This window comes from Zootoca vivipara, chromosome 5 (assembly GCF_965207765.1).
Source record: "Zootoca vivipara chromosome 5, rZooViv2.hap1.1, whole genome shotgun sequence".
Lineage (NCBI taxonomy): Eukaryota > Metazoa > Chordata > Lepidosauria > Squamata > Lacertidae > Zootoca > Zootoca vivipara.
This window is the reverse complement of record NC_142588.1, coordinates 94,378,076-94,404,056: the sequence shown is the minus strand read 5'-3', so window position 1 is coordinate 94,404,056 and position 25,981 is coordinate 94,378,076. Positions and strand designations below refer to the sequence as shown.

At 48.0% G+C, this 25,981-nt stretch overlaps 1 protein-coding gene and 1 long non-coding RNA gene across 2 annotated transcripts in view; one reads left to right on the top strand and one right to left on the bottom strand.

Annotated features, from left to right (window-relative positions):
• LOC118093641 (putative cation-transporting ATPase 13A5) overlaps nucleotides 1-18,472 on the bottom strand; it is a 62,112-nt gene extending 43,640 nt beyond the window's left edge. The window contains exons 1-2 of the mRNA XM_035133161.3: nucleotides 18,290-18,472; nucleotides 198-371 (exon numbers count right to left, since the gene is read on the bottom strand). Coding sequence (XP_034989052.2) covers nucleotides 198-371; nucleotides 18,290-18,352 — 237 coding nt within the window. The 5' untranslated portion in view covers nucleotides 18,353-18,472. The remainder of the gene's footprint in view (nucleotides 1-197; nucleotides 372-18,289) is intronic.
• LOC118093642 (uncharacterized) lies at nucleotides 5,128-11,144 on the top strand. Its single transcript, XR_004693677.3, has 2 exons — nucleotides 5,128-8,755; nucleotides 8,794-11,144. It is a non-coding gene; the product is annotated as an uncharacterized LOC118093642 (long non-coding RNA).
• Nucleotides 18,473-25,981: the final 7,509 nt, after the last annotated feature.

Here is a 25,981-nt window from a genome sequence, read left to right as displayed (position 1 = left end):
CTTTTAAAGCCCTCCGAATTGGTGGTTGTCACTGCCTCCTGCAGGAGTGAGTTCCGCAGGTTAACCAATTCTCTGGTTACTCCCCAGCGAGATGTGGGAAACTCAGCCTGCAGGAAGCTCCGCGATACCCTGCCTGGCTGCAACATCCGGGGATGAGAACTTGGGGAAGCTGCCTGGGAGATGCAAAAGGCACCCACCGTTGTCCGCAAGAGCACGACGTCGGCATCTTCCAAGTCGCAGGGCACGCAGTTGGCCCACACGTCCCACTCGGGCCTCCAGTAGAAGAGGAGAAGGAGGACTCCACAGGACAGGACGTAGCCAGCGATGCACAGGGCCCTTCGGCACCCTTTAGTCTTGTAGCCAAATATATCCTGGGGGGGGGGGGAGGAAGAGATCGGTGTATTTCAGTATAAATGCCCTTGCACAATCAGAACTGCAGGTGGAGGAAATGGACAGAGAGAAGGGTTTCTCCCTCTCGCATAATCAGCGCCGGATAAGCGAAACAAGCTCTAGTGGGGCCCCCCAAAAAATGTAAAGGGGAAGAAACCTGGATGTACATTTCCAAAAAATAAGATAGAAAAACAAATAAAATAAAACCTACATACAGCAACAGTATCAAATGGCTTGAGATACCTATGAGGTCCATCAATTACCATCTAGCATCTAGTTACAGGTAGGTAGCCGTGTTGGTCTGAGTCGAAGCAAAATAAAAAAATTCCTTCAGTAGCACCTTAAAGACCAACTAAGTTTATATTTTGGTATGAGCTTTAAGTGTGCATGCACACGAAAGCTCATCTAGCATCTATTCAACTCATGCGAAAGGCTGGACTAGATGAATCCCAAACTGGAATTAAGATTGCCGGAAGAAATATCAACAACCTCAGATATGCAGATGACACAACCTTGATGGCAGAAAGTGAGGAGGAATTAAAGAACCTTTTAGTGAGGGTGAAAGAGGAGAGTGCAAAATATGGTCTGAAGCTCAACATCAAAAAAACCAAGATCATGGCCACTGGTCCCATCACCTCCTGGCAAATAGAAGGGGAAGAAATGGAGGCAGTGAGAGATTTTACTTTCTTGGGCTCCTTGATCACTGCAGATGGTGACAGCAGTCACGAAATTAAAAGACGCCTGCTTCTTGGGAGAAAAGCAATGACAAACCTAGACAGCATCTTAAAAAGCAGAGACATCACCTTGCCTACAAAGGTCCGTATAGTTAAAGCTATGATTTTCCCAGTAGTGATGTATGGAAGTGAGAGCTGGACCATAAAGAAGGCTGATCGCCGAAGAATTGATGCTTTTGAATTATGGTGCTGGAGGAGACTCTTGAGAGTCCCGTGGACTGCAAGAAGATCAAACCTATCCATTCTGAAAGAGATCAGCCCTGAGTGCTCACTGGAAGGGCAGATCGTGAAGCTGAGGCTCCAATACTTTGGCCACCTCATGAGAAGAGAAGACTCCCTGGAAAAGACCCTGATGTTGGGAAAGATGGAGGGCACAAGGAGAAGGGGACGACAGAGGACGAGATGGTTGGACAGTGTTCTCGAAGCTACGAACATGAGTTTGACCAAACTGCGGGAGGCAGTGGAAGACGGGAGTGCCTGGCGTGCTCTGGTCCATGGGGTCACGAAGAGTCGGACACAACTAAACAACTAAACAACAACAACAACATCTATTCAACACAAAAAACAGTGGCAATTTGTTGCTGACAGAGGACAGCTGGACATAGAGAGGGCCCCGTTACCTTCAGGAGCTGAGGGCCTCATCCAACCTCAATCCGGCCCTGCGCATAATACTAGTCGAGCTCCTTCCGATTTATTGTTAAAGAGTGAGCTTTCTGGGGGGAAGTGGTGGGCCAAAAGCAAAACCGCTCACCGGAAGGAAAGACGATAAAATAATGGTATTAGAGGGTTTTTGTAATAGATAAAGGTTTGAATAAAAACACTGCAGAGGTGTCGGTGGGAAGTCATTCTGGGAAACAAAGTTGCTATCTAATTTGAAGCTAATTTGAGAAGTTTTGGAAACTTCATAAAAATTATATTGGGGGGGGAACCTGCTCAGACACATTCCTTGAAAGCACATGACAAGTGGGAAAGTGCTCAGAGCCATGCGCTTTGGTGCAAAGCAAGCAGGAGTGAGGAGAAGCCCTGGCTGCAGAGAAAGGAGAGTAGCACACTTGTTCTCTCTCTCAGGACTGCAGCCAGAAGGGCCCTGATCCACCCTTTGCACCTCAAGAGCAGGCACACCCGTCACCTGGCCTCTGCTTTCATTGCAATGGCGAGACGAAGCCTCTCTCTGTTCCGTTCCAATTGCAGAAACGATTTCTAAATGTGCATCTATTGACGCAAGCGAATTAGCACCTGCAGCTGTTAGGCAAATTGGTTTTTATTCTGCATTTTGTGTTTTCATCCTGTATTTTTATGCTGTGGACTGCCCTGAGATCTATGGATGAAAGGCGACATACAAATTTAATAAATAATAATAGTAATAGTAATAATAAAGGTCCTCTTTTGGAGAATGGTTTGGTTTTTTTTCGTGGGGAGGGAGTCGATGTGTCACTCCTACTGAAACCAATTCCCTTACACACACAAATATATATTTATATATAAATATATATATATATATACACACATACACACACACACACACACACACACACACACACACACACACACGAAAGGCATTATTCACATGCAAATTGTAACTGAATCCCAAACCAGGAATATTTAAAATAAGCCTTCCTTGAAAATTACATCCATCAAAACAATAGGATTTCAAAGAAAAATGCACTTATTCCTATCATTATCATTATTATTTATTAAATTTGTATGCCAGCCTTCATCCGAAGATCACACACAGCAGGCCATTAATTGCTAGTATTTCTATCCCGCTTACACTGACAGAAATCTCAAAGGGGTGTACAATCGGGGGGGGGGGGGACTATTAAAACAGAAAAAACTGTTGCAGAGATGCCGGCGTTTCTACTCCTGGTGCCACCCAAACTCAAAACAGGGACAAATAAAACGAGCCAACAATCCACCAGGAGTGGAAATGCAAACTTAAGGACAATAACTGGCACAACAATTAGCTGCAATCATAGGAAAACCAGTTTAGGATAATCTGCCCCATTCAAATCTGAAGAGGGCTCCACGCAGAGGCAAGAAATTCCTTCATGGTGTCTGACTAGCCTGCGTTTGGCTGATTTTGAATTTGTTTCCAGTTAAGCTATATTTCTATATTTCATGCTCTCTTTGCATTTACAGAGGCACCAAAAATCCCCCCACTGTGAAAAGGGGGGGGGGGAATAATAATAATAACAACAACAACAACAACAACAACATTTTATAATTCATAATTTTCTAATTACTATAATAAATTATTGCAGCAACAACAACAACAATAACAATTTATACCCCGCCCATCTGGCTGGGTTTCCCCAGCCGCTCTGGGCAGCTGCCAGCAGAATATTAAAACAGAATAAAACTTCAAAAATTACCAACAGGGAAGGAAGAAAAAGAAATAAGGCAGAGCCCTTTTAAAATGTGTTCTTTTGGGGGGGGGGTCATTTTCTATTTTGATGATGTATTTTGTGGTTTTCTATTTTGGTTTTATTCTGCAAACTGCCTTGGGACCTCTGGGTATAGGGCGGTAGATGAATCCAATTTAAAAAACTGTTTTAAAAGTAACTGGAGGCGCGAGGCCATGTGCTCCCTCAGAGGGGCTGGGGCAAATAAATGATACTCTTATTACTCTTCTTCTTATTATTATTCCTTCCTGCCCACCCCATGCAGCCACTGCCCCCCCCGCCGCTTCCCAGGCCTGCTGGCTCCCCAATCCCGGCCCCTGCGCCCCGGCCTCTGCCCACCCCCGTGTCTCCCCATCCCTGGGGGGGTCCCCAATGCCCACGCCCCTGGTGGCACGCACTTGGGGGCACGTGGGCAGCCTCTCGGGGTCGGAGGGGGCCGTGCCACTGTTGATGAAGCTGCTGCTCAGGAGGCGGCCATGGGAGCTGGCGCTGCCGACTGCCTGCGACCGTTTCGCCACCCAGGGCCAGGGCAGCACCCAGGGGAGCCTGCTCGGCCTGTTCTCCACGGTGCCAGCGGCCAGGCCCCACGGCCAGCCGGGGAGGGAGGCGGAGGCGGCCCCACAGCCAGGAGGAGCCGCCGGGGCAGAACCCCAGCCAAGCAGGGAGGCTGGGCCCAGGGAAGGATGCTCGCAGCCAGGACCGGCCCATCTGTCGCCATCGCCCGCATCCCCATCGCCACGACGACTTGGGACCAGGCCAAGGCCTCGAGAGAGGATGCAGCGAAGGGCCTCCCTGGGATTATAGGAAAAAATCTGCTCCTTTTTCCTCTTCGGGGGCCCAATCCGGCCTGCGGGTCGGTCTAAACTTTTCTGGGGTAAAATAAATTTAAAAAAAACCTCAACAACGTCAACCCTAAAAAAAAGCTCAACAACTTTGTCTAGCCCAGTGTTTCCCAAACTTGGGCCTCAAGCTCTTTTTGAACTACAATTCCCATAATCCCTGGCCACCAGTCCTGCTAGCTAGGGATGATGGGAGTTGTAGTCCAAAAACAGCTGGAAACCCAAGGTTGGGAAACACTGGTCTGGCCCTTCACGGCCCTTCACTTCATCAAATCTGGCCCTCTTGGAAAAAAGTTTGGACACCACTGCCTTACGGGGTACCCAAGAGCCCGCAGAGAGTCCTTAAGTGGGTTCCCTCTTGGTAGGAGAAAATAACAGAGGCCAACCGGAGAATATTGAGAAGCAAAGCGGCTAGGAAGCCTGATCTTGATTAAACTGTTGCAACAGGGTCCTCACTCAGCACACACAGGAGGGAGGAGGAACCCCGAACAATGGTGTCAAGCCCTTATACAGACTTTTGAAATTGCCCCCCCCCCACCCTGTATGTAGCCACCCAGAAGACCCTCTGCCTGGTTCCCTGGAGCCTCACTTCTCGCAATGAGGGAACTGCCAGAAGACCCTCGGAGCTGGACCTCATTCCTTTGAGATGGTAAAAAAACAACGTATATTTCCGTCTATAAGACGGCCCCATGTATAAGATGCCCCCTATTTTGGGGGACACCGGTTCAAGAATATGGGGGGGGAAATACGATCCATGTATTATAGGGTGGCAATGACCAGGGCCAGAATAATCCTGGTCAGGCCACGCAGGAGAGCAAGAAGAACTCCATTTTGTATATTCAATTCTAAATCTCTCTGCCTCTGATAGAAAGCAAACAGGCACAGCATGTTTGCACATCTAATGCAAAGATCTAACCACACACAGCACTTCTAAGAAATTCTAGCATAAACCACAAGAGCAAGAGGATGTAGCCCACCGCAAATTATAAGTAGAGCACAACCACAATTGTGCCTGTAAAATTCCACATAGACACGTGTATGAAGGTACCAGGTACATAACGCCACCTAGTAGAGTTGGGCGGGTGACTTTGCATCTTGGGGTGCTCTCTCTTGATTGGTTGATGAAGTACTGCAGAAAGGCTGATCTTCACTTCACTCTGTCAAAAAGGTATAAAAGCACTCTGTGTATGCCCATGGGTCGGGCAGAATGAGAAACTCATTCTCACTGCCACCATTTATTGCAATAAATGTTTTAATAAATCTGTTTTATAATATGTACAACTGCCTGAGATTTCGTCTGGTCAATTTGGGAAGCCAATCATCCATATTACATTCCTGGTGTCCTAACATTTCTGGTGCCGTGACTCGGATGAGGGCTTTTCCCTGAACCAGAGGCAGTCCCCTTTTGCCCCACTGGACAGGGCGCAGATTCCTAACGGCGCCTCTGGTCTGGTGCACACCGGCAGACTTTTTCCGGATGATCAGAGGTGGCCCTTGAGTTTCCGTGCCCTGAACGAAGAGGCAAAAGGACCGAGGTTGGAAGGGAAGAACAGGAAAAGCCGGCTGGGGTAAGTAGAAAGGGAAAAGGTACCTTGAAGGGAATTGGCCCCCTTTAATGAGGGGAAGGGAGATCCTGATCACATCTCCAGCGTGTTGGTAGTACTCAGTTAATCAGAGGTCAACTGGGGAACCAGGCGCTTTGGGTAAAAGGCAAAGGGAGGAGGAAAATGTATATGTTAGTACTAGTCAGTAGGGAGGAGGTCCCCTGACAAATAGATACTTAGGAAACAAGGAAAAACTGGGAGGTAGAGTGTGGTAAAGTGTCCAATGCATGGTATGTGTGGCAAAGTTTCCAGTGCATGCTCTGGTTGAATGAGAGGATACTTTACAGGGCCATAAATGGGAGGAGTATGGTAAAGAGGAGGGGAAAATGTGATTTCCCTCAAATTCATGATAGATAAATTCAGAATGCTATAAAAGAAATTTAATTTACAAGTCCTGCCAACAACAAGTTCGGAGAAAAAAAAAAAGGTGGCGTCAACCAGTATTCCCCCCCCCCCCCGAGAGAAGAAAGGCATTGTGAGAAAGAAGATGAAGAGAAAGGCAGTGGTTAAACAGCAACAAATAATGGCTCAAGGACCAGTGAGGAACCAGAAGGGGTTCAAAGGTCACTGGTGAAGGTCAGTTGCTAGGACGGAGATGTCTCGGTCAATGTAAAAGAGGAAGGAAGAGTGTTCGGAGAAAGATGGGACAAGGGGGTCCCAGCAGAAGAGAGTTCGTCGGTTTGGCAGGCATGGCAAGGAGCCGTGGTCAAGGTGACCTAAGAGTTACCTGCATCTGGACTTTGTTATAAACATAGGCACCCAGTATTCTGTTTTTAAATATCCTTGAAACAGCACCAAAAAGCCAAAAGAAGCATCAGACTTATTTTATGCCTAAAAGGGCTGTACAAACAGACAGCGGAGGATTGGTTCAGAAAAATCATCTCTGGAACCTTTAAAATGCTATTCACCACACTAGAAATGAGGCTACCGCCGCACAGGATACTGACAAAATGCCAGTAACGGTGCTCAGAAAATGTTTTCATATGCTTCAGCTGGCTTCAAAAGAAAAGAAAAGAAAAATTATGTACTTAAGTAGTTCACAACGCAAGAGACAATAGATTTTATTTGAACAATTAAAATCTTTTCCCCAAGTCCTGTTGGAACTGTGCAGACTTTAGTTTTTGGGGAAACTTACAAGAATGGGGAAAAAGAGACATTTGAGTCCTTCAAAAAGCAAACTACGTTTAAAGGGTTTAACCCTCCTACCTGCAACCCCATTTCATATGTTTTTGTGACAGCAACATGTTGGAAAATTTGTAGAACTGCATATTTTAATGAAATGAATGTCTGTCAACTAAAGAATTTAGGATAAGGTAGAAGGAAGTTATACTGAATTGAGATTTGTGTGTAAAGACATTGTTTGAATCTAACACTACGTTGGAAGACAGGCTGCAACATCTCAATAACTCTCAAACCTCCGGCAGAGATGTGTGGCGTAACCCCCCTTATTTGGTTACACAAGCGATTCTGCATGATTTGTATTTGCACAACTTGTTTTCTCCTGCAACCTGCACTTAGAGACTGTGGCTGTGCCTGGCTGGTGTTGCCATTTCGGACATTCTATTGTGTGACATTGTGTGACCAAAGACCGTTGCTGTGACAGTAGGGAGAAAAGATGTTATGCTTTGGAGATCCACGTTTCAGGTTACAAAAACACTACTGCTCTAAATGCTTTGACTTTAAAAAATTTTATGTCTCACGGAAACAGCCCGTTGCTACAAAGCAGCTGTAAGTTTTTTCTTCTTCTAGAAACCACAAGACTTTGCATAATTTGAAAAACAGGCTTCAGTATCCTAGCAGAACTCAGCCGTCGGCAGCTGGATGGGAGGCAAATACGGATTTAAAGGACCCCTCCTTAACCCTGCACATGCATGAAGTTCTGTGGAAGGAAAGAGAAACCACGGGGAGATCCTGAAAGATGGACCAGACGTGGAATCCTGTTGCAAGCCTTGTGAAATTCGGCAAAGACTGCTGTAAGGCACTGCTGCTATATCCCAGAGATGACTTCTCAACTAACTGCTGCTACATCCCAGAGATGACTTCTGTGTGCCAGACACACCTCAATGTCCAATACGTGGGACGCACTACCTCGGAGAGTTTGGTGGTGGACTAACCAGCAAGAAGTTCTAAAACAGCAGCGGCAGCTACAAGGACAATCTCTCTCTCCCCCCCCCCTCCTTTGTTTTTTATCTACAGGAAATCACTCGAGCGAAGAGCGTGTAGCCTTGCGGAGCCTGACACGATGGTTCCAGCCTGACGCTAGCGAGTCCCTGAGTGAATCCTTGAAGGAAGGGAGACGAGACCCTCTTCATTCCTAGGTGGTGAGGTATCCATTCCATCCGGTGAAAGTGCCTGAGATGACCCCCTGGATCCACACCCTGCTGTACCTAATCAGGAGTGGGTACCCAGCGCACGGTGCACCAGTTTCCCCTTGCAGCGTCTGACCGGCAAAAGACGCCCAGCGCATGGGAAACCGAAGTAGCCCCTGCTGTGACACTCCGGACGCTGTCACTCGACGCACGGGTTGAGGAATGTCCATCTTATGCAGCACCAAACATCAAGGAGACAAGGAGACGCAGTAAATCTTAGACCCTTATATATGTATGTATGAATGTATATTTGTATGGGAGGCATCAATTGAGTGGGACCCACAGTAGAAGTCTACCTGCCCCCAAAGCAGTATCCTTAATTTGGAAGGAAGGGCAGTGTACCTGCCTCACTTGAGCGAACAGACCCAAAACAGTTTCAGAAATTGAACCATGGGGTGGGTTCCAGCAACTCCCTAGGTCATACAGATATGGGGAGGGTTCCAGCAACTCCCTAGGTGATACAGGGCTATAGCTGGGTTGGGGATGTAACTGGAAGAGCTGGCCAGGTGCACCCCTCAGTTCTGGCTTTGGAAATGATGGGAGAAGCTTCTGGTAGCCCACTGATATCTAATGCAAGCCTCTCCTGATTCTGGCAAACTGGAACAATAGCCATTCTTTCTGTAGCCAAATGCTCAGCTAGGACAAACCTCCAATTGTTATATATATATATATATATTCCTGGCCTTTAGAACTGTGTAGGAACTTTTGAAACCCACTGATTTGCATTGAAGCCCAGTACTGAGCTGAGAGAGAACTGTGTATTTTCCTGCTGACATAAAGTTTTGGAAACAGTGGCTAAAGCCCCTTGGCTTTTAGATTTCCAGCAACTATAGTATCCTAGTATCTCTGAAGACTAGTGTGGCCATTATAGATTCATGGCCCACCTGAGAGAAAGAACCCTTTGTTGCCAAAAGTCTGTATTGTGATTTTTTTGTTGTGCCTCAAATGGAAATGCAATGTAGTAGAAAGTGGCACTTGTGCTTCGACAAAAATGATGTTTGTATAATGCAAATATGTGTTCCCAGTTAGGTCTAACACGAAGGCTAAAAACTTCAACAGAAAATGCTTAGGAGTTATGGAAATAGATTAATCAAAAGCTGAACCAGGCTTAAATTCAGCAAGCATTTTTACTCTGCTTTATAGCATCAAGCTGAAGCAGGAAAAAAAAAAACTTTCATGGTTATTTTACACTGACAGTTCTGCAGACTGAATGCCTTAATCTACAGGCTCTCAGAGTTTGTGTATAGTCCTATGAATTAGCTGATGGTGTCTGTCCTAACAGTGAATTATTCTTCCCCCTTAGGAAAGATTTCCAACCCCATGTGCATGTGTGGTAGCACTTTTAAACTGTTTAGTGATGCACATTATTCACTTGTTTTAGAAACACTAGCTTGTATACCTTAAGTTAAGAAGTTTCAAAATGAAGGTCTGAATGTGCCAGGTAACAAAATGTAGGTCTGTTTGTGAAATATTTTGCTATTTGATTTAAGAAAAGCAATGTACTATGTCTTTAATGACTGCTAGTTCCTGATCACAGCCGGAGGTTCCTGGAACCTTTTTAGTTCTGGTGACACTAAGAAACATTTAACAGCCTTGGTCAGGTATTTTAACTGTTCAGTAGAAAAGGCAGCCCCCACCCCGAAGTTCTCTATCTGCCTTGCACTGTTTCCCTGGAAGTCAAAAACCTAACATTTGAGCAAGCTTCCAGTTAGCCTTCTTCTGCCCTACATACCTCTTTGCAGCCCAGCAATCTTCTGAGGGCTCTGAACTAGCATCTGTATACAACCAGAGTAAACGTGTTGAGAGTGATGTTAAAAACATTAAGAAGCAGGCTGATTTGTACCACAAGGTTAGCCTAGACGGTGCAGGTCTGCCCAGTGTATGGAGTTAGATTAGTTCTTGGCTCCCAGGTTGGTCATAGTTAAAAGAGATTCTGCTCATAATATTAATTTTCTTTCTTATTGTCTTAGCCCTATGCAGAACCTTGGTCTGTATAAAGCTTCTGGTAGCCCTTCTGAGACAAGCTGAATAACAAGCCTGGGAAAAGTCAGCAGAAGCTTCCTCACTTACTTTGCTCTCTGTTGCCCATCCTTTGGCCTAACATTGGAGCATGGGAAGCTGCTGGCTCCTCTGTAGAATCATAGAGTTGGAAGAGACTACAAGGGCCATCCAGTTCAACCCCCTGCCAAACAGGAAACACCAGGAAACACTGTAGTGCAATGGGTCAATCAAATGGAGATGCAGAAGCAGACCTGTTCTTCATCTCCATATTGAAGAGGAGGGAATATAGGGTGGCAATGACCAGGGCCAGAATAATCCTGGTCAGGCCACGCAGGAGAGCAAGAAGAACTCCATTTTGTATATTCAATTCTAAATCTCTCTGCCTCTGATAGAAAGCAAACAGGCACAGCATGTTTGCACATCTAATGCAAAGATCTAACCACACACAGCACTTCTAAGAAATTCTAGCATAAACCACAAGAGCAAGAGGATGTAGCCCACCGCAAATTATAAGTAGAGCACAACCACAATTGTGCCTGTAAAATTCCACATAGACACGTGTATGAAGGTACCAGGTACATAACGCCACCTAGTAGAGTTGGGCGGGTGACTTTGCATCTTGGGGTGCTCTCTCTTGATTGGTTGATGAAGTACTGCAGAAAGGCTGATCTTCACTTCACTCTGTCAAAAAGGTATAAAAGCACTCTGTGTATGCCCATGGGTCGGGCAGAATGAGAAACTCATTCTCACTGCCACCATTTATTGCAATAAATGTTTTAATAAATCTGTTTTATAATATGTACAACTGCCTGAGATTTCGTCTGGTCAATTTGGGAAGCCAATCATCCATATTACATTTCTGGTGTCCTAACAGTATAAGACGAGCCCAGATTCAGAACATTATTTTCGAGTAAAAAAACCAGTCTTATACATGGAAATGTACAGTACTTAGTTCCTGAATCTCTTACACATATTGAGAGTGTGCTCAGCCTAACAGATACTTGTCAGACTGTATTTGAAAAGGGAGGTGTAAGCCCCTACAGTCAAAAGACAATTGGAAAGCTTTTCCCATTTCCTTCTTCCTTGCAGAGAAATATTTCAGGTCAACTTGGGAGAGTCAAAATGGCTGCAGGATCGTTCTCCTGTACTATTTCAGACATGTGGCTTATATACTTATGTATGAACATTTATGAATATATATGACATGACCTTAGAATTCCTATAACACTGGGGAGAGCAGCCCACAGGAGGAGGAGGAGGGGGCCACCGCAGAAAAGGCCTCTCACTCGGGGGAGAGGCGGTCCTCGAGAGCAACCGTTGTCCCCCAGGACGACCACATGGCTATGGAGACCCCTAACGCTCCCTGGCTGCCCCCACCAGGACTCCCTTTTGCCAGGCTACCTTGAGGGCCACGGCCTTAGTGTTTACATGGCCCAAATTAAGAGTTGGAGGACTCGAGGCTTTTCAGTTAGCGCAAACTGTTTCCCGACTTCCACACATCTAGTTTATTATTATTATTATTTTAAAATTTGTTTATTTTTCAGATTTTGAAATTTACAATCGGTTATCAAGCAACCCAAACAAAAAGAGAATTCCACAAATTCCCCTCCTTCTTCCCCTTTGTGGGTCCTTATCTTAACTTTTTTCCCTCCTGCATCTTCTCTACTCATCCAAATCTATTAAATCTCCATTACAGCCATAGTCCAACGTTACTATAAGCACCATTCCAATCCAACTGATAACGTCAATTGTTTACAATGATTTTTAAGGTAACAGATTCCCCCCCCCCCATTGCTTCTTAAAATTTTGGTCTTCCTGGTTTCTAAAATCCTCTGGAAGGCACCAGGTCCCATGGGGAAGGCTGGCTTGTCAAAAGGATGCTATAGGGAACGTTGTCAATCAATCGGTTCAAATGTCAGGTCATTCCAGGGGTGTGTGACTAGATGACCCTCAGAGTCCCTTTGAGCTCTACAATTCTACGATTCCCTAGTCAACAACTGCTTTGGCAGAGGCTTCTTCCCCCTCCGCCCTTCATAGCAGCTTTGCTCTGTGTTATAAGAATTTAAGGTCTCAAATATAGAAATTACATGTTCATAAGTTTACAGGGCAAACACATACATAAGTATGTAAACCACGTGTCTTCTGAAATAGTACAGGAGAGGAATCCTGAAAGCATTTTGATTCACCCAGATTGACCTCAAATGTCTCTCTGCAAAGAGGGAGGAAATGGGAAAGCCTCTCCATTGTCTTTTGCTTACCTGTCTTTAGGGCATCTTTGTGTATGAATGGGGTGAGCCTGTGACCTGCATTCAGGAACTCAAGTATTGACCATCACAAAAGAATGGCCAGGCTGCCCAGGTGGTAATGCAGTCAGTGACCATTATCAGGTATCCTGGCAGGCAGGATTTCTGCTGGAGACCGCCTCCTTCTATGGCAATGTTTCGGGGGTAGTCTTGGGCCACAGGATGGGCAATTTCAAAAGTCTACATAAGGGCTTGACACCATTGTTCTGGGTTCCTCCTCCCTCCTGTGTGTGCTGAGTGAGGACCCTGTTGCAACAGTTTAATAAAGATCAGGCTTCCTAGCTGCTTTGCTTCTCAATATTCTCTGGTTGGCCTCTGTTAGTTTCTCCTTTCGATAAAGAACCTACATAAGGACTCTATATGGGCTCTTGGGTACCCCATAAGGGAAAAGGAGCAGGTATCAGCTGGTGATTTAGATATCAGCAGGTGATTAAATGCTTACGTTCAACCTGCTAAAAAGAAAAAAGAAACCCTTCCTGGTTCCTGCATACCAAGCTTCCTTTAAAGGCCAGGAGCAAGCTAGGCTGGTAAAGTTGCATTTTGCTGGCAGCCTTCTCCTGTCTCTGTGGAAGGATCTTTATCTCTTGCAATAGCCTCCCTCCCCTGGCAGTGGAGCACCTGCGGGTTCAGCCCTCAGCCCTCTACACTTAAAAAAAAAACAAAATTGCAAAGGCACATGTCTCGGGCGATAAGGCCTCTCTGCAAAAGCTATGCTTAATGTGTACAAAATGTTGTGTGGAAGTTTGCATTTGCAGAATGGCTTATTTTGCAGAGAACAGGTGCAGAAGCTAAAGCTGCGGGGGGCGGGGGGGAGAGAGAAGGTGTGGAGTCTTTGTTAAGATGGAGTCTGGTGTTAATGGACAACTCATCCCTGGGAGTCTGGGTTTGTCTCAGAAGCCACCAGCATGTTGGGGAAGGGACTTGCCTGCCTCTCTCTCTCTCTCTCTCTCTCTCTCTCTCTCTCTCTCTCTCTCTCTCCCTCTCTCTCTCTCGGACCAGACAGAGAATAGTTCTGGACAGGACTAACAAATAAGAAGCTAAAGAAAACTGGACTGCATTCCTAGTTGTTTAAGAGCAAGGGGTTTGCTTGTATTTACAACATTTTTTGTAACAAGTTTAAAGATGGCAAAAATGACTCCCAGATGAATCCAAGTAAGGACTCAGCTATACACCTGCAAATACAGTGGTACCTCGGTTTTTGATCGAGTTCTGAAACGTTCAAAACCCGAAAATTGAACAGCCGACAGCTAGGCCTCAGGACCTTGCACTCAGTGGAAGCCGCGTGGCATGTTCGACTTCTGAGGCACGTTCAAAAACCGAAGCATCTACTTCCGGGTTTACGACGTTCAAAAACCGAAATGTTCGTCAACAGAGACATTCGAAAACCAAGGTACCACTGGTTACAGGTAGGTAGCCGTGTTGGTCTGGATCGAAGTAAAATAAAAAAATTCCTTCAGTAGCACCTTAAAGACCAACTAAGTTTTTATTTTGGTATGAGCTTTCGTGTGCATGCACACTTCTTCAGATACAGTGAAATGGAAGTTTCCAGGCACTTATGTAGAGAAGGTACCACTGTAAAACATTTGTGTTGTAAAATGCAGTACACAAATGGGACACTAGATGGCGACAGTGAGCTATGTCAAATTCAAAATATTTTTTTCAAAACTTATTTTTAAAAAGCACTTTCACAGTTTTTTTAATATGTTTGTAGATTCCACCCAAGATCCAAGTGGGGGGGGATTGTTTTGTAGGTGAGCTCTCCCCTCCACACTTAGCTGGCCCCTCCTGGAGGCAGCAGCAATGATGGTGGAAGGAAGATGGATTCACCCAGAGGATACCAAGACGGTGGCTAGGTTTGCTTTAAAGCAGCGCCTGGTGGAGAGCTCAGCCTTCCAGCTTTGCGGCACAAACTCCCTCCTCCCCAGTTGTTGTTCCAATCTGCCTTCATCTTGCCACAGATCATCACCCCAACACTTGAGCCCTTGTGGCCCTCCCTCACTCCCACCATTCGGGGCTGCAGGACAGGATACTCCAGCTGGAAGGGGGGGAAATGAGCCCATTTCTAAAAGTGGCTGATCTTAGAAGTGCCAATGCAGCAAGCAGGCAAGGTGGAGGAAAGCCTGGTGGAGGAAGCCAGCAGTGGCGTCGCTGTCCCAGGGGAAGAGCCGGCCTGCGTGGCACAGCCCAAAGTGATGCTCCCAGGTGAGAGAGCAGCCATGGCATTCGGATGAGTCCTGAAAAATGAAGGTGCGGACAGACCCCTTTCCTCACCTCCAGGGTGTGTGGAAAAAAATGTCTCCAGTCCTTCCACTGGGCGGGGGGGGGGGAGAGTTCATGTGTTTCTCCCTCTCCCTCTCCCTCTCTAGGGATGTCACAGGGAAGATGGAGCAGCAAGAAATGAGATTCTGACTCAGCACTGGCAGTAAGAGCCATTTGATGGCGGAATGGACTCCCTCCGAAAGTGGTTCACTCTCCTCCCTTGGAGGTTTTGAAGCAGAGGTTGGGTGGGCATCTGCCAGGTTTTTTTTTTTAAATGTATGGTTCATGCATTGCAGGGGGTTGGACTACATGGCCCTTGGGAACCCCTTCCAATTACACGATTTCACTACTGTAGTTAAACTAACAGACCGTTTCCCTGTCTAAATGGGGTGTTAATCAGTTCAGTTTGGGGGACTGGGAGAAAACGGCCAAAATGGTGAAGCTGATCACCCCAGAAGGCGTGGAACTGAATGGAAGAAAACGTTGGTCAGGAATCTCTGGCTTGTAACCTGAGCAGCTCTGAATCTCTGTCTGGAGGGCCAATGTGTTTTTCCATCCAGTCTGTTAGAAGCAGAAATGCGGGCAACTTGGCCTTTGGCTGCGAGGATACAGTTCTAAGTTAAGTTGCATCCTGTTCCTCTGAGAGTTATGTTGGATCATCTTCTGCTATTTGCATATCCTGTTCCTTGCTTTTCCCTTCCCCAAGACCCACTCATGCAGAATATGCTGATAATTCCTCTTGGGTGTTATGGTGTTTATATCTCATTCCATAAGATGAGCCGCCTTCACTGGTCTTCTGTACCCCAAAAGGCCTCGTTTTGGTGGCGAGAGTCTCACCACAGAGGCTGGAGGCACCTGAGGAAGACTTTCCCTGGTGCCCTCAACTCACAGTGGTAGGAAGAAAGGGGAATGGGCCTAGTGGACTTGGAGAGCCCTAGAGGATCCCAGGCTCAGGCAGTAATAGCTGGCTTTGACCAGCAGCCGCGTCTGGAATTTAGCCTAGAAAGTGCCAATCCATGGAGTCCATGAAGGATGAGAGCTGCCTGCTCTCAGCTCCTGGCACCAGACAAAAATAGTGCTGGCACGTTCTGGAACACTGAAGTTTCCAGATTGTGTCCAAGGGCAGCCCCACATCACACGCATTACGGTAGTCTAGTCGATAAGCAGCTACAGCATGCGCAACCATGGCAAAAAGCCTTTGGCGCAGATGGTATCCCCAACATCCAATCTTTCACGTTTCTGCACCGAGGGAAGCCCCATCGTGTTCATAGAATCATAGAATCATAAAGTTGGAAGAGACCACAAGGGCCATCCAGTCCAACCCCCTGCCAAGCAGGAAACACCATCAAAGCATTCTTGACATATGCCTGTCAAGCCTCTGCTTAAAGACCTCCAAAGAAGGAGACTCCACCACACTCCTTGGTAGCAAATTCCACTGTCAAACAGCTCTTACTGTCAGGAAGTTCTTCCTAATGTTTAGGTGGAATCTTCTTTCTTGTAGCTTGAATCCATTGCTCCGTATCCGCTTCTCTGGAACAGCAGAAAACAACCTTTCTCCCTCCTCTATATGACATCCTTTAATATATTTGAACATGGCTATCATATCACCCCTTAACCTTCTCTTCTCCAGGCTAAACATACCCAGCTCCCTAAGCCGTTCCTCATAAGGCATCGTTTCCAGGCCTTTGACCATTTTGGTTGCCCTCTTCTGGACATGTTCCAGCTTGTCAGTATCCTTCTTGAACTGTCGTGCCCAGAACTGGACACAGTACTCCAGGTGAGGTCTGACCAGAGCAGAATACAGTGGTACTATTACTTCCCTTGATCTAGATGCTATACTCCTATTGATGCAGCCCAGAATTGCATTGGCTTTTTTAGCTGCTGCATCACACTGCTGACTCATGTCAAGTTTGTGGTCTACTAAGACTCCTAGATCCTTTTCACATGTACTGCTCTCAAGCCAGGTGTCTCCCATCCTGTATTTGTGCCTTTCATTTTTTTTGCCCAAGTGTAGTGCTTTACATTTCTCCTTGTTAAAATTCAGCTTGCTTGCTTTGGCCCAGTTGTCTAATCTGTTAAGGTCATTTTGAAGTGTGATCCTGTCCTCTGGGGTATTAGCCACCCCTCTGCAAACTTGCTCAGGATGCCCTCAAGCCCATCATCCAAGTCATTGATAAAGATGTTGAATAAGACTGGGGCCAAGACAGAACCCTGTGGCACCCCACTAATCACTACTCTCCAGGATGAGGAGGAGCCATTGATGAGCACCCTTTGGGTTCGGTCAGTCAGCCAGTTACAAATCCACTGAATGGTAGCATTGTCTAGCCCGCATTTTACCAGCTTCTTTACAAGAATATCATGGGGCACCTTGTCAAAGGCCTTGCTGAAATCAAGATAGGCTACATCCACAGCGTTCCCTTCATCTACCAGGCTTGTAATTCTGTCAAAAAATGAGATCAGATTCGTCTGACATGACTTATTTTTCAGAAACCCATGCTGACTTTTAGTGATCACAGCGTTCCTTTCTAGGTGCTCACAGACCGTTTGCTTAATGATCTGCTCTAGAATCTTTTCTGGTATTGATGTCAGGCTGACTGGGCGGTAATTGTTTGGGTCCTCTCTTTCCCCCTTTTTGAAAATAGGGACAACATTCGCCCTCCTCCAGTCTCCACCTCAAGACAAGACCCACAGGGCAGAGGAGGCGTCGCCCAGAACCTCCTTCTTCGCCATCCCTCCCTGCAAGGTAGGAGGGGGACCACTGCAAGGCTGAGTCTCCCCAAACCCCACTCCATACCCAGGCAGGCTGTCCAGTGGGACTCTGTGATGAATGGTACTGAAAGCCATGGAGAGATCTAGGAAAACCAACAAGTGCCTCCTGGGATAGATCCCAGGAGGGTGACCCAGACAGGGCCCAGATCAAAATGGATCTTACAGTTCTGCATTTCATCCAGAACTCCCTGGAGCTGAGGACCCACTTCCTGCTCAACCCACCTGGATAGCTAGCCTCCTAAACAGAAACACTTCATGCTGCAACCTTTTGCTGCAGTCCCCCTTTTCATTCTCGGCAGGCACCAGCCAACTGACCTGGCCCGAACCCATCCTTTTTTAAGCTCTCCGAGGGCCCATCCACCTGTGGATTCCTGCCAAAGCCTTGAAATGCCCAGGGAGAAAAGAGCAAGCCGTCCAACGTTCCCCCCCCCCCCCGCCGCCCCATCCCCTCGGTTGTGTGCTTAGGGGCGCTTCCCAGGGGCCACCCAGTGAGCCAGCCTTGGGCTAGGAGGAGCAAGCCTTCTTCTGGAGCCAAAAGCAGGAGGAAGGAATTCCCGAGATTCCTGGAAATGCAGCTGACTTGGGAAGCTAGAAAGCCCACTTCTCCGCTGCCTCTTACCAGCTCATCCTCCTTTCCCTGGTTGAGGAGGTGGTGGTGGTCCGGAGAAAGGTTTTCCCCCATCAGACTTGGCGGCTGTCAAGCAGTCCAGGGTGTCCTCTCCCCCAAGGATGGCAGCAGCAACAGAAGCGCCGGCTGATCTGACCTCGGGGCAAGAGCTCGAGCTGTCTCCATGGTGTTGCCGCCTGCCTTTAAGAGCACACGCCTTCTTTTAGCCAAATCTGCAGCGGAGAAAAACCTGTTCCAGCCCTCCAGAGCCTTTCAGGCTTTCTCTCTCTCTCTCTCTCTCTCTCTCTCTCTCTCTCTCTCTCTCTCTCTCTCTCTCTCCTCCCCCCCCCCCTCCGGTGTTATGTAAGACCCTGCAGGAGACACCTGAGGAGGGGTGCCCTGTCCAGGTGCCCTTTGACCCTTCGCGTCCACTGGCTCTCCCCCAGACAGAAATTCCAGCCTGGAGGTGCCTGGCATGCAGAAGGGGCCCACCTGCTTGTTGGACTCCTCTCGTCCAGCTCTTTGCGGGCCCCTGCCTCACCCTCACCCCTTCCAGCTGAAGCATCTCAGTCACGTCTTGGAAGGAGAAGAGGAGAGAGACGTGTAGGTACGGTACATTTGAAGCACACACACCCCCAAAAGAAAATGCAGGGAACGGTAGTTTACCAGAGCTACAACTCTCAACACCCTTAACAAACTACAGTTCCCAGGATTCTTGGGGGAAAGGGCTCGTTTGAGAGGAAGGGATATAATATTTTAAATTTTGTTTATGATTGACATCTGACACCCTTTTAAATGTGTTGTGGGGGTTATTGGTTTGTCCTTTTCTTGTTTTTATTATGTATTTTGTGTTTTTAGCTGGTATTTTTATGTTGTGAACCTCCCTGAGATCTATGAGTAAAGAACGGTATACAAATTTTAATAATAATAAATAATAATAATTTTGTAACTGTTTTTATCATTTTTTCCCAGTATAATAAGCACAACCCCCAGGAGGGATATAAAATGAATAAATAAGAGGGGGGAGGTGCTCTGAATGTACGGTGTGCCCTCAGCCTTGGTCGACGGAAGCTTCATGTTTCCAGTTCCATGTTTCTGGGTGCAAAATGTTCTGCTGCTTGCATGAGTTTGCAAAAGAAGGGGAGGTTGTTACGGACCTTGACAGACCATAATATGTTACCCAAGAGTTCTCGGTGGTTCACAAGTCATCCCAGCCTGGAAAGCAGGATGTGGTGTGACAGACTGAACCGCAGAGACAAGACATTGCAGGAAAGGGTTGGGTGATAATAGACACTAGGTTGGCCATTAGTTACAGAAGTGGCGAAAGGTTGGGAGAAATCCCAGGCTCAGATTCCCTGCCCTCAGCCTTTGGCTGGGGGGACTTTGAGGCAGCCTTCCTCAAGGACCCCCCTGCAAAGGGGCGCAACCTTGGGTTGGGGGCTCTTCCAGGATTCCACAGGAGGGACAAAGAACATAAGGAGAGCCCTGCAAGATCACACCAGTGGACCATCTAGTCCAACCTCCTGCTCTCACAGGGGCCAACCAGATGCTCCAAATAGGGAAACCCGCAAGCGGGATTCGGGCCCGGGACCAACTCCCCCCACTCCTGTGGCCTCTAGCAACTGGGACTCAGAGCAGAGCCATCCTGACCAGTAGCCATTGTCAATTTGTCTCATCTTCTTTTCAAGCCATCCAAGTCGGTGGCCGCCACTTCCTCCTGCAGCAGGGAGTTCCATAGTTTAACTATGTGCTGCGTGGAAAAGCCCTTCCTTTTAGCATTTCCGTTGCCCTTTTATGAACCTTTTCCAACTCCCCGATGTCCTTTTGGAGGCGAGGTGACCAGGATTGGACACAAACGCTTTTCCTGCTTTCTGCCAAACGAGCGAGCAGCCCAACTCCACACGACTCCCTTGCCCTCACCTGCCAGGTTGCCCATCCCGTGCCCACCAGAGCGATGCCAACACCCCCCCCCCCGCCCACCTCACCCTCCATCTCCTTGTCTCCTTTTAAGATCTGGGTGCTCATGAAAACGGAGGCCGAGGTGGTGGCAGTCCGAAGGGAGGAGCTGCCCTGGCCACTGCTAATCCCTTTCAGCACCTGAGATTTGATCTCCCTGTGAGGATCGGTTTACTTTCAGCGAGGGCCAAGCAAAGCTGGCTGTCGTGGGCCAGGGATCATTAAGGGTGGGAACGCAGGGCTGCCAAGCAGGGCTGGGCTGTGGGAGAGAGATGTCGACACCTGGGAATGTGGAGGGTGAGGAGTTATGAGCGCAGTGCAGATTAGGCAATTGGCACTCGTCCCCTGTGACTCACCTGAGTGGGTAGAGAAAACAGGTCTGGTGCCAGCATGAATTGCCCGTCATTCACCCTAAACCACTCGGGGCAGGTCGCAACAATAAAACACCACCACCACCACCATAACAACAACTTACAATCACAGAAATCCTTTAGTTGTGATTTCTGCATTGCAGGGGGTTGGACTAGATGACCCTTCCTTGGGATTTTGCCATCCTGAAATTCTATGAAATAAGGTGGGCCCTAGAAACATGTGCCTCCCATTTCAGAAGCCAGGGTAAAAAGGTGCATCTTCGGCATTATGTGGAAGCTGCCCCATGAAGGCACCAGGCTCATCTGGACCAGGAGCTCCACCGCTTAGGGGGCCAACACGGAGAAGGCCCTCTCCTGGACTTTAGCCTCTGAGGGGCCCCTTCTGCCCATCTCAGCACCTGAGGTGGCCTTTCTGATACTTGGGGTCTGAGTAGTTGAAGGTCATTAATTGATTGATTGATTAACTAATTGCTAAGGCTAGTAAGACAGCATCTTAAAAAGCAGAGACATCACCTTGCCTACAAAGGTCCGTATAGTTAAAGCTATGGTTTTCCCAGTAGTGATGTATGGAAGTGAGAGCTGGACCATAAAGAAGGCTGATCGCCGAAGAATTGATGCTTTTGAATTATGGTGCTGGAGGAGACTCTTGAGAGTCCCATGGACTGCAAGAAGATCAAACCTATCCATTCTTCAGGAAATCAGCCCTGAGTGCTCCCTGGAAGGACAGATCGTGAAGCTGAGGCTCCAATACTTTGGCCACCTCATGAGAAGAGAAGACTCCCTGGAAAAGACCCTGATGTTGGGAAAGATGGAGGTCACAAGGAGAAGGGGACGACAGAGGACGAGATGGTTGGACAGTGTTCTCGAAGCTACGAACATGAGTTTGACCAAACTGCGGGAGGCAGTGGAAGACAGGAGTGCCTGGCGTGCTATGGTCCATGGGGTCACAAAGAGTCGGACACGACTAAACAACAACAAGGCTAGTAAGGGCATTAGCCCCAAGCTGCCTCCTCCACTTCTGAGCGCTGGAAGGTTCAGGACAGATGTCTTCACTCAGCCCAGAGTTAAGCTGTGGAACTCCCTCCTGCAGGAGGCAGGGATGACCACTACCCTAGATGGCCTTAAAAGAAGACTGGACCAATTCCTGGGGGAGGAGGAGGAGGAGGAGAGACGGCTCTGGGTGGCTTCTAGCTGGGATGGCTGTGCTCTGCCTCCATAGCTGAAGGAAGCCATCCTCCTGAATGCCAGTGGCTGGAATCCACAGGAGAGCACCAATCCTGCACCCTGTGAGCAAAGGATCCTGACCTGGATGGGGCCCCTTGGGCTTGTGCCATCAGCCTCTTCAGATGTTGTTATGCATTTTGCAGAAGATTTATTAGTCTGACTCAGCACAGGGCGGTTGCTTCCCTTCCAGCGCTGCTGAGACAGACAGACTCCCAAAGCAGCAGCGCAGACTCTTCCTGAAAAGGAGGTCTTGGGCTGGATCCTGCAAGGCAGCAACCGGGACCAGGGCAGTCCATCTTTTGGACATGGCCAATCCGTCAGCTGCTGTAGCTGCAATTTCCGCACGGCCGGGGGTTGGACTAGAGGACCTTTGGGATTCCCTTCCAGCTCTCCAGTTCTATGAGTCTATGTGGGCCATAGCCTTTTAAATTGTGCATTTCTCCCCTCACCCCAGAAAAAAACATTTTATTTACACAAACATACACTACTAAACAATAATTACATCTCTCTTAAAGTCCAACTTCGGTCTGCCATGTTCCTCACATGAGCTGCTGTATATATTTTTGTTTCTAGGCAGGTTAGGTGAGTATTCCTGTCCAAAAGGAAGTTCAAACGAGTCAAGGTGCTTGGGAAATTGTGCGACTGGCTCTGTCATTGCGGCTGAGAGCCACTCCTGTCTGTCCCACGTAGGGATTTGCTAGCTGGGAATCTTGCAGGGCGGGGGGGGGGGCAAAGCATGGGAATCCCCGCTCACATGCATCCCAGTGACCAGGAACAGGGGATTTCCCTGTGCCTACTGAATGCAGTTTTGCTGAAGAAGACCTTCCATGAGGTGTGGCCTGGTTGTTCATGGAACAATTGTATAACTGACACCCAACTCTATCTCTCTTTCAAATCAGAACCAGTGAAGGCACTGAATGTCCTGTGTGAGTGTCTGGAGGCAGTTGGAGGATGGATGGCGGCTAACAGATTGAGGTGGAATCCTGACTAGACAGAAGTACTGTTTTTGGGGGACAGGGGGCGGGCGGGTGTGGGGGACGCCCTGGTCCTGAATGGGATAACTGTGCCCTTGAAGGACCAGGTGCACAGCCTGGGAGTCATTTTGGACTCACAGCTGTCCATGGAGGCACAGGTTAATTCTGTGTCCAGGGCGGCTGTCTACCAGCTCCATCTGGTACGCAGGCTGAGACCCTACCTGCCCGCAGACTGTCTCACCGGAGTGGTGCATGCTCTGGTTATCTCCCGCTTGGACTACTGCAATGCGCTCTACGTGGGGCTACTTTTGAAGGTGACCCGGAAACTGCAATTAATCCAGAATGCGGGAGCTAGACTGGTGACTGGGAGTGGCCGCCGAGACCACATAACACCGGTCCATAACATTGGCTCCCAGTACGTTTCCGAGCACAATTCAAAGTGTTGGTGCTGACCTTTAAAGCCCTAAACGGCCTCGGTCCTATATACCTGAAGAAGCGTCTCCACCCCCATCATTCAGCCCGGACACTGAGGTCCAGCACCGAGGGCCTCCTGGCAGTTCCCTCGCTATGAGAAGCAAAGCTACAGGGAACCAGGTAGAGGGCCTTCTCGGTAGTGGCACCCACCCTGTGGAACGCCCTTCCACCGGAGGTCAGGGAGATGAACAACTACCTGACATTTAGAAAACACCTAAAGGCAGCCCTGTTTAGGGAAGTTTTTAATCTGTGATATTTTAATGTATTTTTTTATTTGTTGGAAGCCGCCCAGAGTGGCGGGGGAAACCCAGCCAGATGGGTGGGGTATAAATAAATAAATAATAATAATAATAATCTGAGGAAACTGACTCTGGGGGTGGAGGGACTCCCCTGTGAGGAATCATAGAATTGTTGGAAGGGACCCCAAGGTCATCTAGTCCAACCCCCTGCTCTGCAAGGAACATACCGTATTTACACTAATAGAATGTGCCATCGAATGCGAATGCGCACCTCTATTTTCTAAACCTTGAAACCAAGAAAGTATCTGCTGACAAATGTAAATGCGCCACCAAATCTAATCTGCACCCTAATTTTTGCGACATAATTTGGCCAAAAAAGGTGTGTATTACATTCAAGAATATACGGTAGCTAAAGAATCCCTGGCAGGTGCCCCCCCCAACCTCTGCTTAAAATCTCAAAGGAAGGAGAGCCCACCACCTCCCGAGCAAGTCCATTCCATTGTCAAACAGCTCTTACTAACAAAAAGTCTTTCCTGATGTTCATTTGAAATCTCCTTTCTTGTAACTTTAAGTCATTGGTTCGAGTCCAGGAAAGGGGGTGGCTTTTGGGAAGAGTTTGCATGGCAGTCCTTCTTCCTCCTGCTGTGAACTTGCGACTTGTGCTGCAGCATCCTGTGATGGAAGGAAGCAGGTTCTTATAAATTCAGATCCTTTGGGCCCTACAAGCTCCTGTGTGGCAAGATGGGACCCAGAGTAGAAGCTGACCCAGCCCCTGTCCCTGCCTCCTCTTTCCTGATCCGGCCCTTTCATCATCCCATGAGGCCACCCCTGCCCTTCCACCGAAAGCCCAGGTGACTCCCATTTGTTGTTGTTGTTGTTTAGTCGTTTAGTCGTGTCCGACTCTTCGTGACCCCATGGACCAGAGTACGCCAGGCACTCCTGTCTTGTACTGCCTCCCGCAGTTTGGTCAAACTCATGTTCGTAGCCTCGAGAACACTGTCCAACCATCTTGTCCTCTGACGTCCCCTTCTCCTAGTGCCCTCAATCTTTCCCAACATCAGGGTCTTTTCCAAGGATTCTTCTCTTCTCATGAGGTGGCCAAAGTATTGGAGCCTCAGCTTCACAATCTGTCCTTCCAGGGAGCACTCAGGGCTGATTTCCTTAAGAATGGATAGGTTTGATCTTCTTGCAGTCCATGGGACTCTCAAGAGTCTCCTCCAGCACCACAATTCAAAAGCATCAATTCTTCGGCGATCAGCCTTCTTTATGGTCCAGCTCTCACTTGTCCACTTCTTCGCCTTGTCGTGGCGAAGGGGCTTGAATAACTCAGAGAAGCTATGAGCTATGCCATGCAGGGCCACCCAAGATGGACAGGTCATAGTGGAGAGTTTTGACTAAACGTGATCCACCTGGAGAAGGAACTGGCAAGCTACTCCAGTATCCCTGCCAAGAAAACTCCATGGACAAAGACAACAGGTGACTCCCATGCTCGCATGCAATGTAGGTGAGGCTTGGTGCCTGCTTTGCACAGGTGTGTGAATCAGGGATTGGCAACCCTGCTTGCCCTCTGGTTAGCCATGCGCCCCTTTCCTGCCAGTCAGCAGAGGGGGGGGTTGGAGTCCAGGAATATGGGAGGGACCAGGAGCTCTCCATCCCTGGGAGGAATGTTCCACTTGCTACCCTATAATAGGATTAGGGGTTTGAGAGGATGACCTCCTGCCCTGAGGCTCTTGAGCGTAGGAGGGACTATGCCAGACTGGTCCAACCAGTAGGGCTGGTGGAGATTACCAGCCTGGCAAGAGCCCTTTGCTGTGGAGTTTGCTTTCTCTCCCTGGGCGCTCCTGGAAGGAGAGGGACTTTGGGGGAGAGAAGGGGACTGAGATGCTTCTGCTCAGCCTCTGTCTGTGTGAAATGCAAAACACGCAGGTCCTGCTGAGATGGGTGCAGGGAGATGGGGGCTGCAGAGCGGGAGTTGCCTTTCTGCAAGCATCCGGTGGGGCTGGGGGCTCCTGATGGGGCTGGGGGCTCCTCCTGATGAGGAGCAGAGAATATGAGGCTTCTGTTGGAGTTCGGCCAAGCAAAGGTGAAGAGGCAGCTTAAGAAAGTAAGGAGACCCATGCTGGATCAGGTCCACAGCTACAGGGGGGCTAGCCAAAAATTTTGACCCAGATGAAGCCTCCAGAGGGGAGCCATTGAGGCTCCCCTGCATGTTTGTGTGTGTGTGTGCGTGCAAATGCATGCAGGGAGTGCCAAACTGGGTCTTTGGCCCAGGTGAAATAAAGCCTAGTTTTGCCCCTATCTAATAATAAGAATAAGAATAATTTATTGTTTATTATTTATTATTTATACTTTATACCCCACCCATCTGGCTGGGTTTCCTTAGCCACTTTGGGTGGCTCCCAACAGAATATTCAAAATAGAATCAAACATTAAAAGCTTGTCTTCTAAAAGTCAGATAGTTGCTTA